Genomic DNA, 13,300 nt, shown 5'->3' on the forward strand with positions numbered 1-13,300 from the left:
TGGATAGGTCACCCTTTAAGAAAAGGCGACAAATCCATTGCTTATTATGCCATAGAGCTACCTATTCGGAGTTATAGTGCGTTTCTTCGACTCAAAAACTATATTACGTCAACGTGGTGGACACAATGCGCTCCGTTTAATAAATATGACCACCATATAACTCCAGGAACTCCAAGTGACGTGCTGCGACTTAAGATCTCTGCTGTCTTACTCTCCGACATCTGACTCTTACATGGAACGTGTAATTCAAACTCAAAGATCATTTCATTGCAAATGGTTTTTATTAATGTTTTGATATAGTAATATCATATTTTCTCCTCTTACGATATAATTGTTTTATTCACGTTTATTTACAATATCTACTTATTGCGAACTAGCTCCCTAGTCCGTCAATTTGTTACTATCCGCGCTATCTCTCTCGCATATCTGGCGCTTACGTTTGCAGCAATTTGTAGCGGCATTTAAACTGCAACCATTCGATGCATGCATGCAATTTAGCCTTTCGAAAGTAACAACTCCGCATGATTGCACTAATCTTCCGCGAAACCGATTTTATTAAAATATGTCATATATTTGCTATATTCTGCGGAATAATTAAACCAAACGTATGAACTTCAGAAGTTTTGGAGAAATAAACTCGAGTTTTTGAAGGCATCGAATTATATGTAAGAAAACGTGTAAACAAAATAAATTCCATAAAAAATGTTTGCATGTCTGTGACACGACCGTTCATAAATTTAGACTAAGTTCATTGGAAATAACCTTCCCCTGAATCATTTGAAAAGAAATTTTGAAAATTATACCAAGGAAACTTAAATTGTAATGATTTGGTTTAATAGTTACACGTGGCACTACTTCATATGTGAAATCACCATTTAAATACTTTTTACAGTGTCGTATTTTACATTTACTGATAATCAGCTTTCTCCGTTTAACAGAATAATATTAATATCATTGCACAAACTTTCTCTCTGCTCGGTTAAAATGTATAATTAGTTTTACTTCGTGTGTATAAAATAGTTTTGTATTTTACTCTTTATTAGGCATTTCCGTTTTCATTTCGTTTTATAACCTTTGTATTCATAATAATTTCATAAATATCCATCATTTGTTTGATTTTTCATAATTCATTTTAATTTAGTTATTATCTAAGGACTATATCTTAGGGTTACCTATGTTTTTGAAATGTTGCTTAGAATTGAGCTTAGTTTTGTGACAGAGATTAAGAAAAGAATGCCAGCTACAGGAAGATATGCGCTCTGGACGTTGAGAGTCCGATGTCCTCGAGAACGGTCATCTTGCGGGGACCAATCATATCCTTTCGCACCTTCACTTGAAGATTTTTGCTCTGATTTGTCGATTTCATTAAGGTTGGATTGATATTTCGTGCCTGTTGAAGATAGATCAAATTAATAAGTTGCTTCCATTGATATTTAAAAATTCAAAGGGCATCCTTGGTCTTGTTTAAAAATATGAACTTAAAGTTCTGAAACTTCACTAGTCATGCCAGAATCCTAACAAATGTTACGTGAACCATGCTTTGTGTAGTCGAAATTTTTGGCGTAAACTTAGCACTTAGAAGTCGATTTCAGAATTTTTGGAAAACACCATCTAATTTATTATTCTCCCATATAAACAGACGAGCCAGTAAACAAGCAAAATGTTAGAGTTTTGCGTGGACACGTGAAGAAGTTTCTTCGTATCCCCTTCGACACTACCTTGACGAGGTAGGGTATCCTGTGGTAATTCATTACTTCCCAATCCTCCCAACATGTTAGTATTTCCCCCACTAAATTCTCCGATACCAACACCTCTCCTAGAGCTCTTCCCAGGATCCTCCTTTCTTCTACGGATCGCGGGTAGTGCATGAATACATGCTTTGGATGTTTCCAATTTAAACATGTACATGTGAGTCCACCGATCCTTTCCTGAGCTCCTACCATCCATTTATTGATTTCTTCGTTTCAATGTTCTTCATCTGCACTCAAAGAGAGATGCACCTGATGTTGTATACGGTCGTCATCTCGTCTGCGAGATTTCAATCCGCATCATTCTCGAAATAACGAATATTGCACAATCCGAGACAGTATAATATAGGGAGAACATACCCTTTGGGGTGTCCATCTGTAAAAATACCATTTATAAGATATTCTCCGCTATTTCGCTAGGTCGCATAGCTCCATGCGTCCAGAACATCATTGGCCCATACCAAAGAGGCTTCACCCCAGGCAAATCAGAAACAGATCAGATTTTCCCTCTGCGGCAAGCGATGAAAAAACTGTTCGAATATTCATCGACTTTAAGGCCGCCTATGATAACATAGCCAGGGTAAAAGTGTACACGCCCATAAGAGAATTCGGTATCCCGACGAAATTGATAAGACTGACTAGGCTGATCCTGACCAATGTGCGAGGCCAGATAAAAACAGCAGGATCACTCTGAAGACCATTCGTCCAACAAACAACATCAAACTGCACTGTTCAAACGGGAAGAATAAAGATAGGAGAATACAACTTTGAGACCGTTGATAATTTCTTCTATCTAGGGTCGGAAATCACAACCGATAACAGTTCCGCGCATGGTTGTTGTCAGACAACAGAGCCTATTTCAGCTTGCAAAAACTGTTCCGCTCGAAACGTCTCACCATATTCTCAAAACTCTTACTGTACAAGACAATGATCGTGCCAGTCCTCATGTATTCCTCGGAGACTTGGGTTCTTAGCAACAAGAATGGCGAACTCTTGGCCGCGTTCGAAAGAAGAATTTTTGGCCCCGTACATGAGGATAGACGATTCCGTAGCCTACATAACGACGAAACCTATGAGCGATACCATGACCGTCAGGTTGTGGATAAAATCCGGCTCAATGGGTTACGGTGGGCGGGTCACTTAATCCGTATGGATGAGGATGATCCCACCCGGAAAGTATATAAGGGCAATATCTATGGTAGAAAAAGAAGACGAGGCAGACGCTGCCTAAGATGGAGCGACGGCGTAGGTCAGGACGCCAGACAGCTTTTAGGGATATCGAATTGGTGGACCTCGGCTCAAAACCGGGATGTCTGCAGTTCTTTATTAGACCGGATACCGGTTGTTGCGCCGTTGATGATGATGATCTGTAAAAAATACTCAGTAAATTATCATTAAATGAGATAAAGTTCGAGGTCACTAACTTTGCTATAATCAATCCGCTAGTATATCGTCGACCCCCTACATTCGGCATCATCCTGGCTAGAGCTATACTTGTTGTGGATGCAAGCATACTGCACGTATTGCTTGTAATTGAGCTTCGCATCTATCAAGTATTAGAAGATCGGCTTGGAAGTGCGAGCGTAATTTTTCCTACTGTGTTTCGCGATCAGGGCCATTTCTGCCTTCTCCTCTGCAAGTCCCAGTCCAGCGAGCTATTTCGTCGGCCTAACTCTCCATCGTGGTTTCCTTATGAGTATTCTTATGTATTCCTCGGAAACCTGGAAGGTGTCATAGTCCATTGAATTCCGCCACGTACCCCGGACAGGGCAGCACGATGAACGCCATCGATAGCAAGAAGAAATAATATCGGTGACAGGATGCAACCTTGGCGGACTCCGCTTTAGACTTTAAAATCGTCAGAAAGCTGCCTCGATGAAGAACTTGACATTTTGCATCATCATATGTGGCTCTGATAATAGCTGTTAGCTTCTCCAGAATGTCCCTCCTGCGTAGAGCACGTCAGATACACTCCCTGTTCACGCTATCGAAAGCCTTCTCGAAATCGATGAGCAGGAAGAGAAGCGAAGATCTAAACTCCGCGCACTATTCCAAAATGATCCGTAGGTGGTAGTTGTAGTCAATGCGGGAGGATTCAAGCGGAAACCAGTTTGCCCTCTGTCGACCAAGCTTTCGAGATGCTCTTTGATGCGTTCCAAGATTATTTTAGCTATTGTCTTTGCGACGGCAGAGAACACGCAGAAATCCTCCAATTTTCACACTGAAAACGTTTGCATTATTAAAAGAGGGACGAAGATGGCTACAGAGGCAACTCTGCCCTGGGAGCCACGTGATCGAAGCGGCTCGCAGATATTATGTGCTCCCTTTTATAATCCGCAAAACACGAATTATATTCTACGTAAATCCGCCTACAGTTCGGACCAAATGCTTGGTCGGAGCTAAACAATTTTTTTATGCATTCTTTTGGTATCCTTACGATCATCCCCGTTTTCCACTCTCTGGGGAAGGTCTCGAATTCCCAAGATTTCCATACGAGTGGGAGCAGTAGATCAACAGCGACTGCAGGTGAAGCGATAAATAACTCGGCGGGAGACCTTCAAGCCCACCAGCTTTACTCAGCTTGAGTGCATTAATGGCCGAAATGATTTCTCTTCTGCTTGCAAGAACAGTCCGTATTCCCATGTTACGGTAATTAGCCATTTCATACACAAGAAGAGAAACTTCAGCGGATGTAATACGGTTAAGAACCATGGTGAAGTGTTCATCAACGTGGATGAGAAGTCAATCGTTGACGTCCTTCATAGGACCGTGAAAAGATTTGCGACAACATGGAACCTCTTTCGTGATGCGGTATACAATTCTGAAATCATTGCAATCAGCGGCATCTTCCGCTTCCCTAATCAGCGCAATAAGAAATTCTCTCTTGTCACGACGTACACTACGCTGAACTTTTCAGGATTTAATCGCAGCGGCGGTAGAGCCTTTAACCCCTTCCGTTCATCGATCTGCTTCCAAAACTTCGCAGTGAGCCAGATCTTATGAAGCCCCTTTGTGACGTGGCCGACGACCTATGCAGCAGAGAATAGAGCATTTTTAATCGCAACCCAATGCTGATTGATACTCTCAGGTGCGTTACTCAGTAGATTTGCTGCTCAATCAGGAAGATAACTCTCCCACTTGTCGAGCGACAGATGGGTCGTACAAATGATCGATGTTGAACTTAAGTGGTCGCAGTTTCCCAACTTTGTAAGCGAACAAAAGCGGTCATCAGATGGTGATCCCTTTCGAGGCCGATATCAGTGCCTCTCTTGTTACGCACATATTGAAGGCAATTGCTAAGTCTACTGCTGATCGCGAAGTGGTTGATCTGATTGCTCGTATGGCGTCGGTCAGTTGACCCCCAACTGACTTTATCGCAGACTCTGTGCTCGAATAATGTGTCACAAATAACGAGGCGGTGGAAGTTGAAGCAACCGGATCCAATGTCCACCTTGCGGTAGTTATCAGAAGCAACCTTAAACTGAATTCGCCTCTGATGTCCACTTGGCCCTCCAGAGGACAAAACAACGTTACCGCAAGAAGGAGAGGAGTACTATCTACAGTCCCACCATCTCACTTCATTTAGGCCTCGAATGTCCAGTTTATATCGCCGGGATTCCCGCTCAAGTTGGAGAAAGCGAGCATTTTGGGGACCCTCGTTACCGTTATCGAGAAACGTCCGCATATTGATCAAATATAAAAGAAAAATGTTCTCGGAACAATCCTTATATGGCACATGCCTTTCAATTTTTGTATAAATTGAAAGTAGGTAAAATTTTGGAAAGTCCGGGAGTTTCTATAATAGTTCAATCCGAACAATGTTAAAAAACAATTTAAATTGCAAAGGATCTGGCTGACTCCATGCGCTCACCAGAGGGTTAACTGCTTTAACATTTGTCCCACAGTGCCCAAAAAGTATACTGGTCTTTAGATGGAGGCTCACCTGGAGGTTTGCCAGCCTTAAGCAGGAGTACCTGCTTCTCCTACTTCAATGATCCGGGAAATATCCCCTCCAACATGCTTGCTTCGATAACTCAACGGAAATTTCGGTCTGGATTTCACGGTGAATATATAAGGCCTTATTCTAAAGCGGCTTACCCATGGCCAGTTTGAGATTTTTGCGGGCTTTGTTATAGCCGTGGTCATTCTGCTCCTGACTGATCCTACCTACCGCCCTCTAAATCATTCATCGTTCGAAGGCTAGCCACGTAATTATTCCATGAGTAGTTAGGTTTTCTACTGGAGAATGTACATCTCCTAGCCATGGACGTGTCACATGCTATATTGTGGCGCCCGGTTTATCGACTAGTCTAATCACACCTCCATTACCTTTGCAGAATAATCTGACCCTCTTTCCAATTTTTACTTTTAAGGTGCCGGTATTCTTTTTAGCCGTCCATAGGTAAAAAGTGGTTACCTGGTGGTCGCTGCAGATTCATAATTGAGCCAGTTCCCCTTTCTGATAGATGTTCACATTAACTTTGTTGCCGAATACTACCATATATCTAACTTGGCAAAAGCTTCTAATAAATTGCGATAGTCTCTTTGCTTCCCCACTCGGAAGCTAACACATTATGGTGGTCTTCTACCGTCAATCGTATATCTCAGGCCGAACTGCAAAGCAACCACTGAATAAAATCTAATGATTTTTTTTTAAATTTAATTTGTACATGTTTTGGTTTTTCAAAAACATTTTAAAAAATACCTATCGTTTCTCTTATGCCCTTGAAACGTCCTTGCAATTATCTTTAGGGAAATGTCATTGCAATGCCAGAGCCGTAGAGTCCTTTGTCACGTTACGACGTTTTCCTCTATCTTTCGAATCCGGACCCTTTTCGCAGCGTTGCTGACCCTAAATTCGGAGCGGTCGATGCGTTTCTGGTCGCCCAAAGTAATCCCTACGTGCCTAACTTCCAAAATAGACAAAAATCCTTCGTTGAAGATCATTACTACTAAGTGAGTAGCAATTTCAACCATCCGTTTGCCCCAGTGAAAATGTTTTCGAGCCAAAATCCAAATTCTTTTGAGAGATTCGTTGTTTTGAGTGTTTATATCTTTTTAATAAACTATCAGAAGGTAGATTTTCGTATATATGCTTCATCGACTGTTATACTGTAACAATCTGGGATCGATAGGGATTTTGCCATTCAGAAAATTGTGAAAGTGCCTTGGGCATCAGCCTGAGGCTACTTAATGAGCGGTTGGCCGCCACGCGATCGAAAAGGCCGCAAATGTTCATATTCGTCGAAAATACTCATGAAGGTACATTCATTTACTTTGGCCATCACGAAGCCATTGTCCGACTGACTTATGATATATTTTATAGGTTAACAACCACACTCCCATGATATTGCGAAACTCCATAACGTGGGGCAATTGAAGCATCTTTTTAGCAAGATCTGTTCCCCTAGATGGCAAATAACCCACCTAATTCAAACCTTTCCTTCGGCCAGCAACTGTACTGCCTCAACTGGGGATCGCATTGTCGCTGTTTACGTGCCTTCATAGGTTTCTCTGAGACTTACGATCTCCTTGCCTCAAAGGCAGTGCACTACACCGAGAGCCTTGCACTGTGTATATGATCCCAAGCTTCTAAGAATGTAAAGCGACAAGGCTCTGGTTTCTAGTCTAGAGTCAACGTGTTCTTTAGAAATTCGAGATATCTACTGCCTCACAGAAACGGTCGAAGGGAAGCGCGAATGTCCAGAGGTCATCAACGCCCGAATACGCATCATCATCATCATCAACGGCGCAACAACCGGTATCTGATCTAGGCCTGTCTTAATAAGAAACTCCAGACATCCCAGTTTTGCGTTCTCAAAGTTGCATTCTCCTATCTTTATTCTTCCTGTTTGACCAGTGCGGTTTGATGTTGTTGGTTGCTTGATTTTCGGTGCTGTTCGTTGCCACAATTTATTTTGTCTTGTCTTGATTAATGTGCAGCCCAAGATCTCGCGCCGCCTACTCGAGCTGGATGAAGGCAGTTTGTACGTCTCGAGTGATGTGATATCGTCAGCATAGGCCAGTAGTTGGGTGGACTTAAAGAGGATCGTACCTTCTACATTTACCTCAGCATCACGGATCACTTTCTCGAGGAACAGGTTAAAGAGGACGCATGATAGGGCATCCCCTTGTCGTAGACCGTTGTTGATGTCGAATAGTCTTGATAGTGATCCTGCTGTGGGATGCCGAATTCTCTCATGGCCGTATACAGTTTTACCCTGGCTATACTATTACCCTTACTCTTAAAATCAATGAATGGATGGTGCAACTGGTGTCCATATTCCAACAGTTTTTCCATCGCTTGCCGCAGAGAGAAAATCTGATGTGTTACTGATTTGTCTGGATTGAAGCCTCTTTCGTATGTGCCAATGATGTTCTGGGCGTATGGGGCTTTCCGGCCTAGCAAGATAGAGGAGAATATCTTATAGATGGTACTCAGCAACGTGATACCTCTATAATTGCTTCACTGTCTGATGTCTCCCTTTTTATATATGAGACAGACAATCGTCAGGCATTGATTCGCTGTCCCATACCTCGAGCACAAGTTGAAAAACCACTTGGTGTAACTGGTCGCCTCGATATTTAACCAATTCGGTTGTAATTCCATCGGCGAATAGACATCACTTCTGTGAATTCTCCAGCCTAAAAGGATGCTATGGTGGAAGTCGTGCGGCAATACGCGAGAAAACACCTTAACAACGGGAAAATCAAAATTGGAGTATGGACGATACGAATGCGAATAACCACCACAAAGTGTTACAGGTGCTTGGACTATGAGCACACATCTGCAACATGCCAGGGATCCGGCAGGAGGACAACGTGCCATTGATGCGGTCAGGTAGGTCACGAAACGTGGACAACGAAAAGAAGAATTTCATTCCCTGTAGGGATTGTGGCGCGTTTGGTGAGAGTATTGCGCAGATTGCGAGTTCGGGGCGTTGTCCAGTCTTCAGGGCGCAACTGGAAAGGGTTAGGATGCAGCTAGCTCTCACGAGTTGCTATCGTAGTTCACTGCGAAGGTAAAAGCTGGTGTAATGCTAATCAGCGAGTAATACCGGAACAAAAACCGAGTGGATATTGCAGTGTTTTGTCGAAGGAAATACCATTTCTTTTGTAATTCGCTCTCAATAACGGTTTTTGTTTGTCGTGGATGCGGTTCATCGAGTTGAGGCACAAAACCACCGGCCTCGACGGACAGTGCTCCTCATAACTTTTAATGTCAGAAATGTCTTCCATTCCTTAAGATGGACAGATATTGTAGACACTTTAAAAAATTCATTCCACGTGCTGAGCTACCTCTTGTTGATATTGAATGATTATCGGTGAGACCGCTCTCTGCTGCATGGGATGCTTGAGAACCAGAAGAGGGTGAAGATCACCTTGGAGGCAGCACAAGGATCCGTTCTAGGAACTCTGAAGCGCTTTCTACGATAGTCTGCTAAGATGCGACATGCCAGAAAAGTCGCGAGTAGTCGGTTATGAAAATTACATTGCAACATTTGTTACTGGACTTGGCATATTGATGCGACGAGTAAGCGGATGGATGATCATGGTTTTAGCCGCCTTGCTCTCGAAGAAAGGAAAGCAGATGTTATTGCCAAGGAGGTGTACGGAGAGTACCTCGTCCAAGTGCAGTGACACCAGTGGAGTCTCCCTAGCGCACTGTGTCACAACTGACCTCCGGGAGAAAGAAAACTCAAGTGAAGTGGTTGCCCGCAACGAACTATATTAATTATTTCCGGTCTTATCTGCATTGTTGGTCTCTTAAATTGAGGTCGGAGTGCCTTTGCGGGAGATGACAATTGCCTTTCTATTAATTATTCCCTGTCTTATCTGCATTGTTGGTCTCTTAAATCGAGGTCGGAGTGCCTTTGCGGGAGATGACAATTGCCTTTCTTCTTCCCCTCTTTTGTCCATGACCTAGGTCCATCTACCATTTTCGTTTCCTTGGATTTCGCTCCGCTAGCCGACATTTGCACTTGCGCATGCTTTCCCACTTCCGAAGTGGAACGGCCGGGCCTTTTTCCGTTTAGGAGAGTACTAATTCGTTTCAGATTCCCCCCTTTTTCTCGAACTTTTCCATTTGACTGTGAGCCGGTGGTAGTGCAATTTTGTATCACATGAGTCGCTCAAAACCCCCGCTCCAAAAACCGCCGGTACAGGGGTTCCGACCCTCGCACTATAAGCTTACTCCTCTCATTTGTCAATGTGGTTTTATTTTGAGGGTATTCTTAAGGTAATTTAGTCAACTGACTGGGGTAGGGCAAACATGTACCCATGCACAGCGTGAGAAGCAAGTACATGAACGCATATTTGCACATCAATAAGTATACCCCTACCTGCCACGATAGCTGCATACTATTTTTGGAATAAGCTTTCCTATCCTTCAAACCAGTAAATTAGTCAAAGAAACCAAGCTATTAAGCATTGCAATTGCGGCATAGCGATGTACATTTTTGCGATGAGTGGCGATCATTATACCACATAATAATAGGTGGATTACCAGGTTGTTGTTAGACCAAATTCATTTGATTTAGCATGGTTCATGCTTGAAAGCTTGTCCAGGAATTGTAAAGAAAAAGTAAACCATGGATAGATAGGATAGAGTTTAAAAATATTGCATTAAATGTAGCCACCAAACCTGATGTTATCATTTACTGGTAAACTTTGTTATCAGCTGACTTCCCATTAAATCAACTTCAATGTCGAATGGAATAGAGGAGTCAAGTAATTCCACTTTTCGATTAGAATTATGTAAGATTTTCTCTTAATAGCTATCTACACTTTAATTATCGTGTAGTGTACTAGCGTAATATCAGAGATATTACAGTTGTGGGTCCGATAGCATTGAATTACTCTTCAACCAAATATTAATAAACTGCTTACCTTTTTCAAAAAGAACCACAGAATTCGTTGCTGATTGACCATAGATTGGTGTGTTGAAAACCATTTTCGTGGTTGTGGTATCCCTGCGTTGAGTTGTCTCTGTAGTTGGTGGTGCTGGCGTTGTTGGTGGACTTGACGCTAGGGAAAATAGATATAATGAAATACAATTAATTTGTTATATAGTTTGAATTATTATCGATTCTAACTCTAATTAATATCTGTTGAATTTAAATTCTCATGGGAAGCACATCTGAAAAAAAAACATTATAAACCTGAAATCGAGTGCTGGGCTTTGATTATTTTATACAGGGATACTGGAAAAGTGCTCCGTTTGTGCTAATTCTATACATTAATTTAATTGTGTTGTGTTGTGTTTTTGTCGATATGACTTATTTTTTAATGCAAGTTGTTTCCAAGATAGAATGATTTTATTGATATTTCTTCAAGTATAGGTACATTCGAAACTTGCTGCGATAGTCCTTAGTAGCCAATTTGACCATTTCTAAATCATGCGAAAAATATTACAATATATCCGTACAGGAGGCATCGAACTAAATCGTAATTGTATGCCCCGAGTCTTCTAAAAAAAGCAGCTTTAACCATCAGTACGATACAAATTACTTCGTGAAATACAGATAGAAAATAGGCCCAAGGAGTAAACAGAAAAATGTGAAAAGAAGACGTACTTTGGCCTTAAAAAGAATGTTAACATGCCAAGGAATCTCCACATATGTCTTTTTCAGTTTAGCCTTTATAACGCAGAACGATTAAATCTGGCGTTGTCAGTTCAAAATTTGTCATTAAGTTTGAAATCAAACAGACATGGGCTGTCAATTGATTTCATCAGGAGACTTTGCGAGAAGTTGTGCTGCAAAATAGAACGCTAGAAATGAGATCGGTTACTGCTGGAACTTGCTTACTGTTGGAACTTTGAAATAGAGGAATGTCTCAAGACCAGATGAATCAATCAGTGAAACATAAACCGATCAGGATGCGAGCTACTACGTCATTAATACAAAGAGGCGTGGAAAAAATTGCATGTGATTATAATAAAAAGGTAAAGCGAAAACTTTAAGTGGCTCAGACCCTGGTGGTTTAGCACTCACAAAAAAGTAATGCTCAAAATCAAAGGCAAACGTTCTCCAGTAAATAAAAGAAAAATTCGATCTACTTATCGCCCGACTACACTCAGAACTTATTCTGCTTATCAAACAATATCCGACGACGTGGCCTGCGTGACAGCAGGGACGATCAAAATTGATATTCTAGCAAAAGAAAGCCATCGTCTTTCACCCGTCACCGGGTTGAAACTATCACCCAATGGCAGGAGAGTTTGAACAAGTAAAAAAAAAGGCAATGGACCTACAGAATCAGATGGGATATTCGAAGATATATCGAGCGGCCCCATGTAGTAGTTTTTAGCCTTACACAGCTTTTAAGTGGGGTACAGAGTTTATCGGGAATACCTCTATCGGTCAGGGCATGACAATTAGACATATTGCCTAAAGTCCCCAAACACTGCAGAAGGCGCAGGACATGCTTTATTTCAATGTCCGAGATTCCGAATTCAAAGATTTGCAATAAAATCAGGGAGTATTCAACACGCAAAAACATCGTGAAGTTATGAAATCGAAGGAGATGTCGACTGAAGTCGACAAGGCGATGGCAACTATCCAGACAGACAAGAAGAAATCAGCTTGAAGAAGGAACTACCTAGGAACACGAAAGCGAATACGAATGCTGGATGAATTCCAATCAAGCACCATGACGCAATGGAGTCTTGCGGGAAGCTGATTTAACAGTAGCTTTGAAGCTTTCCACCTTCCAGCAAAAAAAATCAAACAGAGAAACAGGCTTGTCTATCTGCCCCCCATACCAATTTTAACAAGGCCAATAATTATAATCGTTGGCGCAGCATTCCAATTGGATCAGCGCCTTAGAGCACTTCATTGAAGACCGTAACTGTACACTAGCAGAACACTGTCGGAAACAATATGGTCATCATTGAGCTCGCCCGAGATTATTCCCCTGATTTGACCCAGGTACTTATTCACCGCTGAATCGACTGGTATCCGACGTCAAATCACGATACAAATCCCACTGCCACCAGAAGGTACTAAGCACTTTCATTTTTTTGCTGATTCCAGGACATTATTTCAACACATCGAAAGGAGTGACTTTTCTCCCCAAACAATTTTTATGCCTTCATTTTAATACAAACTTTACATAGCCATCACTGGAGATGAAACATGAAAGTAAAAGCGGGGCAAAAATGAGCCTTCCAGTTTGAGGTCAAGTCAAGGCCCCAATACGTTCTACACATCTCTTTATATGTTGTCTGTCGTGTTTCTATAGAACGTTTTTGTATGCGAATCCATGCAACCCGGCGACAAGTTACAAACAGTCCAATCGAAACTGACAAAATCATATTTTGATCGCCACCTTCTACGATTGATCTGGCACTTAACTGGAAAATTTCTATAACAAATGCAATCGCAAATGGAATATTTCTACGTAAAGATGTGCAGAATGTAACTGCGACCTTGACTGAAAACCCCATTCAACGGAAGTTATCTTTTAGTGCCATAAAAATTCAAGGCTTACTTATTCAGTTTGACCATCTGTATGGTCCTTTTCGACTGGCCACATGGTTACAACCTTTG

General features: G+C 41.8%; 1 protein-coding gene across 1 annotated transcript in view; it reads right to left on the reverse strand.

Moving 5' to 3' along the window:
- Nucleotides 1-284: 284 nt before the first annotated feature.
- The window catches only part of LOC119651240 (lachesin-like), a 248,053-nt gene continuing 235,037 nt past the window's right edge, over nucleotides 285-13,300 (reverse strand). Inside the window, exons 8-9 of the mRNA XM_038054719.1 lie at nucleotides 10,638-10,775; nucleotides 285-1,390 (exon numbers count right to left, since the gene is read on the reverse strand). Of these exons, the coding sequence (XP_037910647.1) occupies nucleotides 1,173-1,390; nucleotides 10,638-10,775 (356 nt within the window). The 3' untranslated portion in view covers nucleotides 285-1,172. The remainder of the gene's footprint in view (nucleotides 1,391-10,637; nucleotides 10,776-13,300) is intronic.

Source organism: Hermetia illucens, chromosome 3 (genome assembly GCF_905115235.1).
Source record: "Hermetia illucens chromosome 3, iHerIll2.2.curated.20191125, whole genome shotgun sequence".
In the NCBI taxonomy this organism is placed as follows: domain Eukaryota; kingdom Metazoa; phylum Arthropoda; class Insecta; order Diptera; family Stratiomyidae; genus Hermetia; species Hermetia illucens.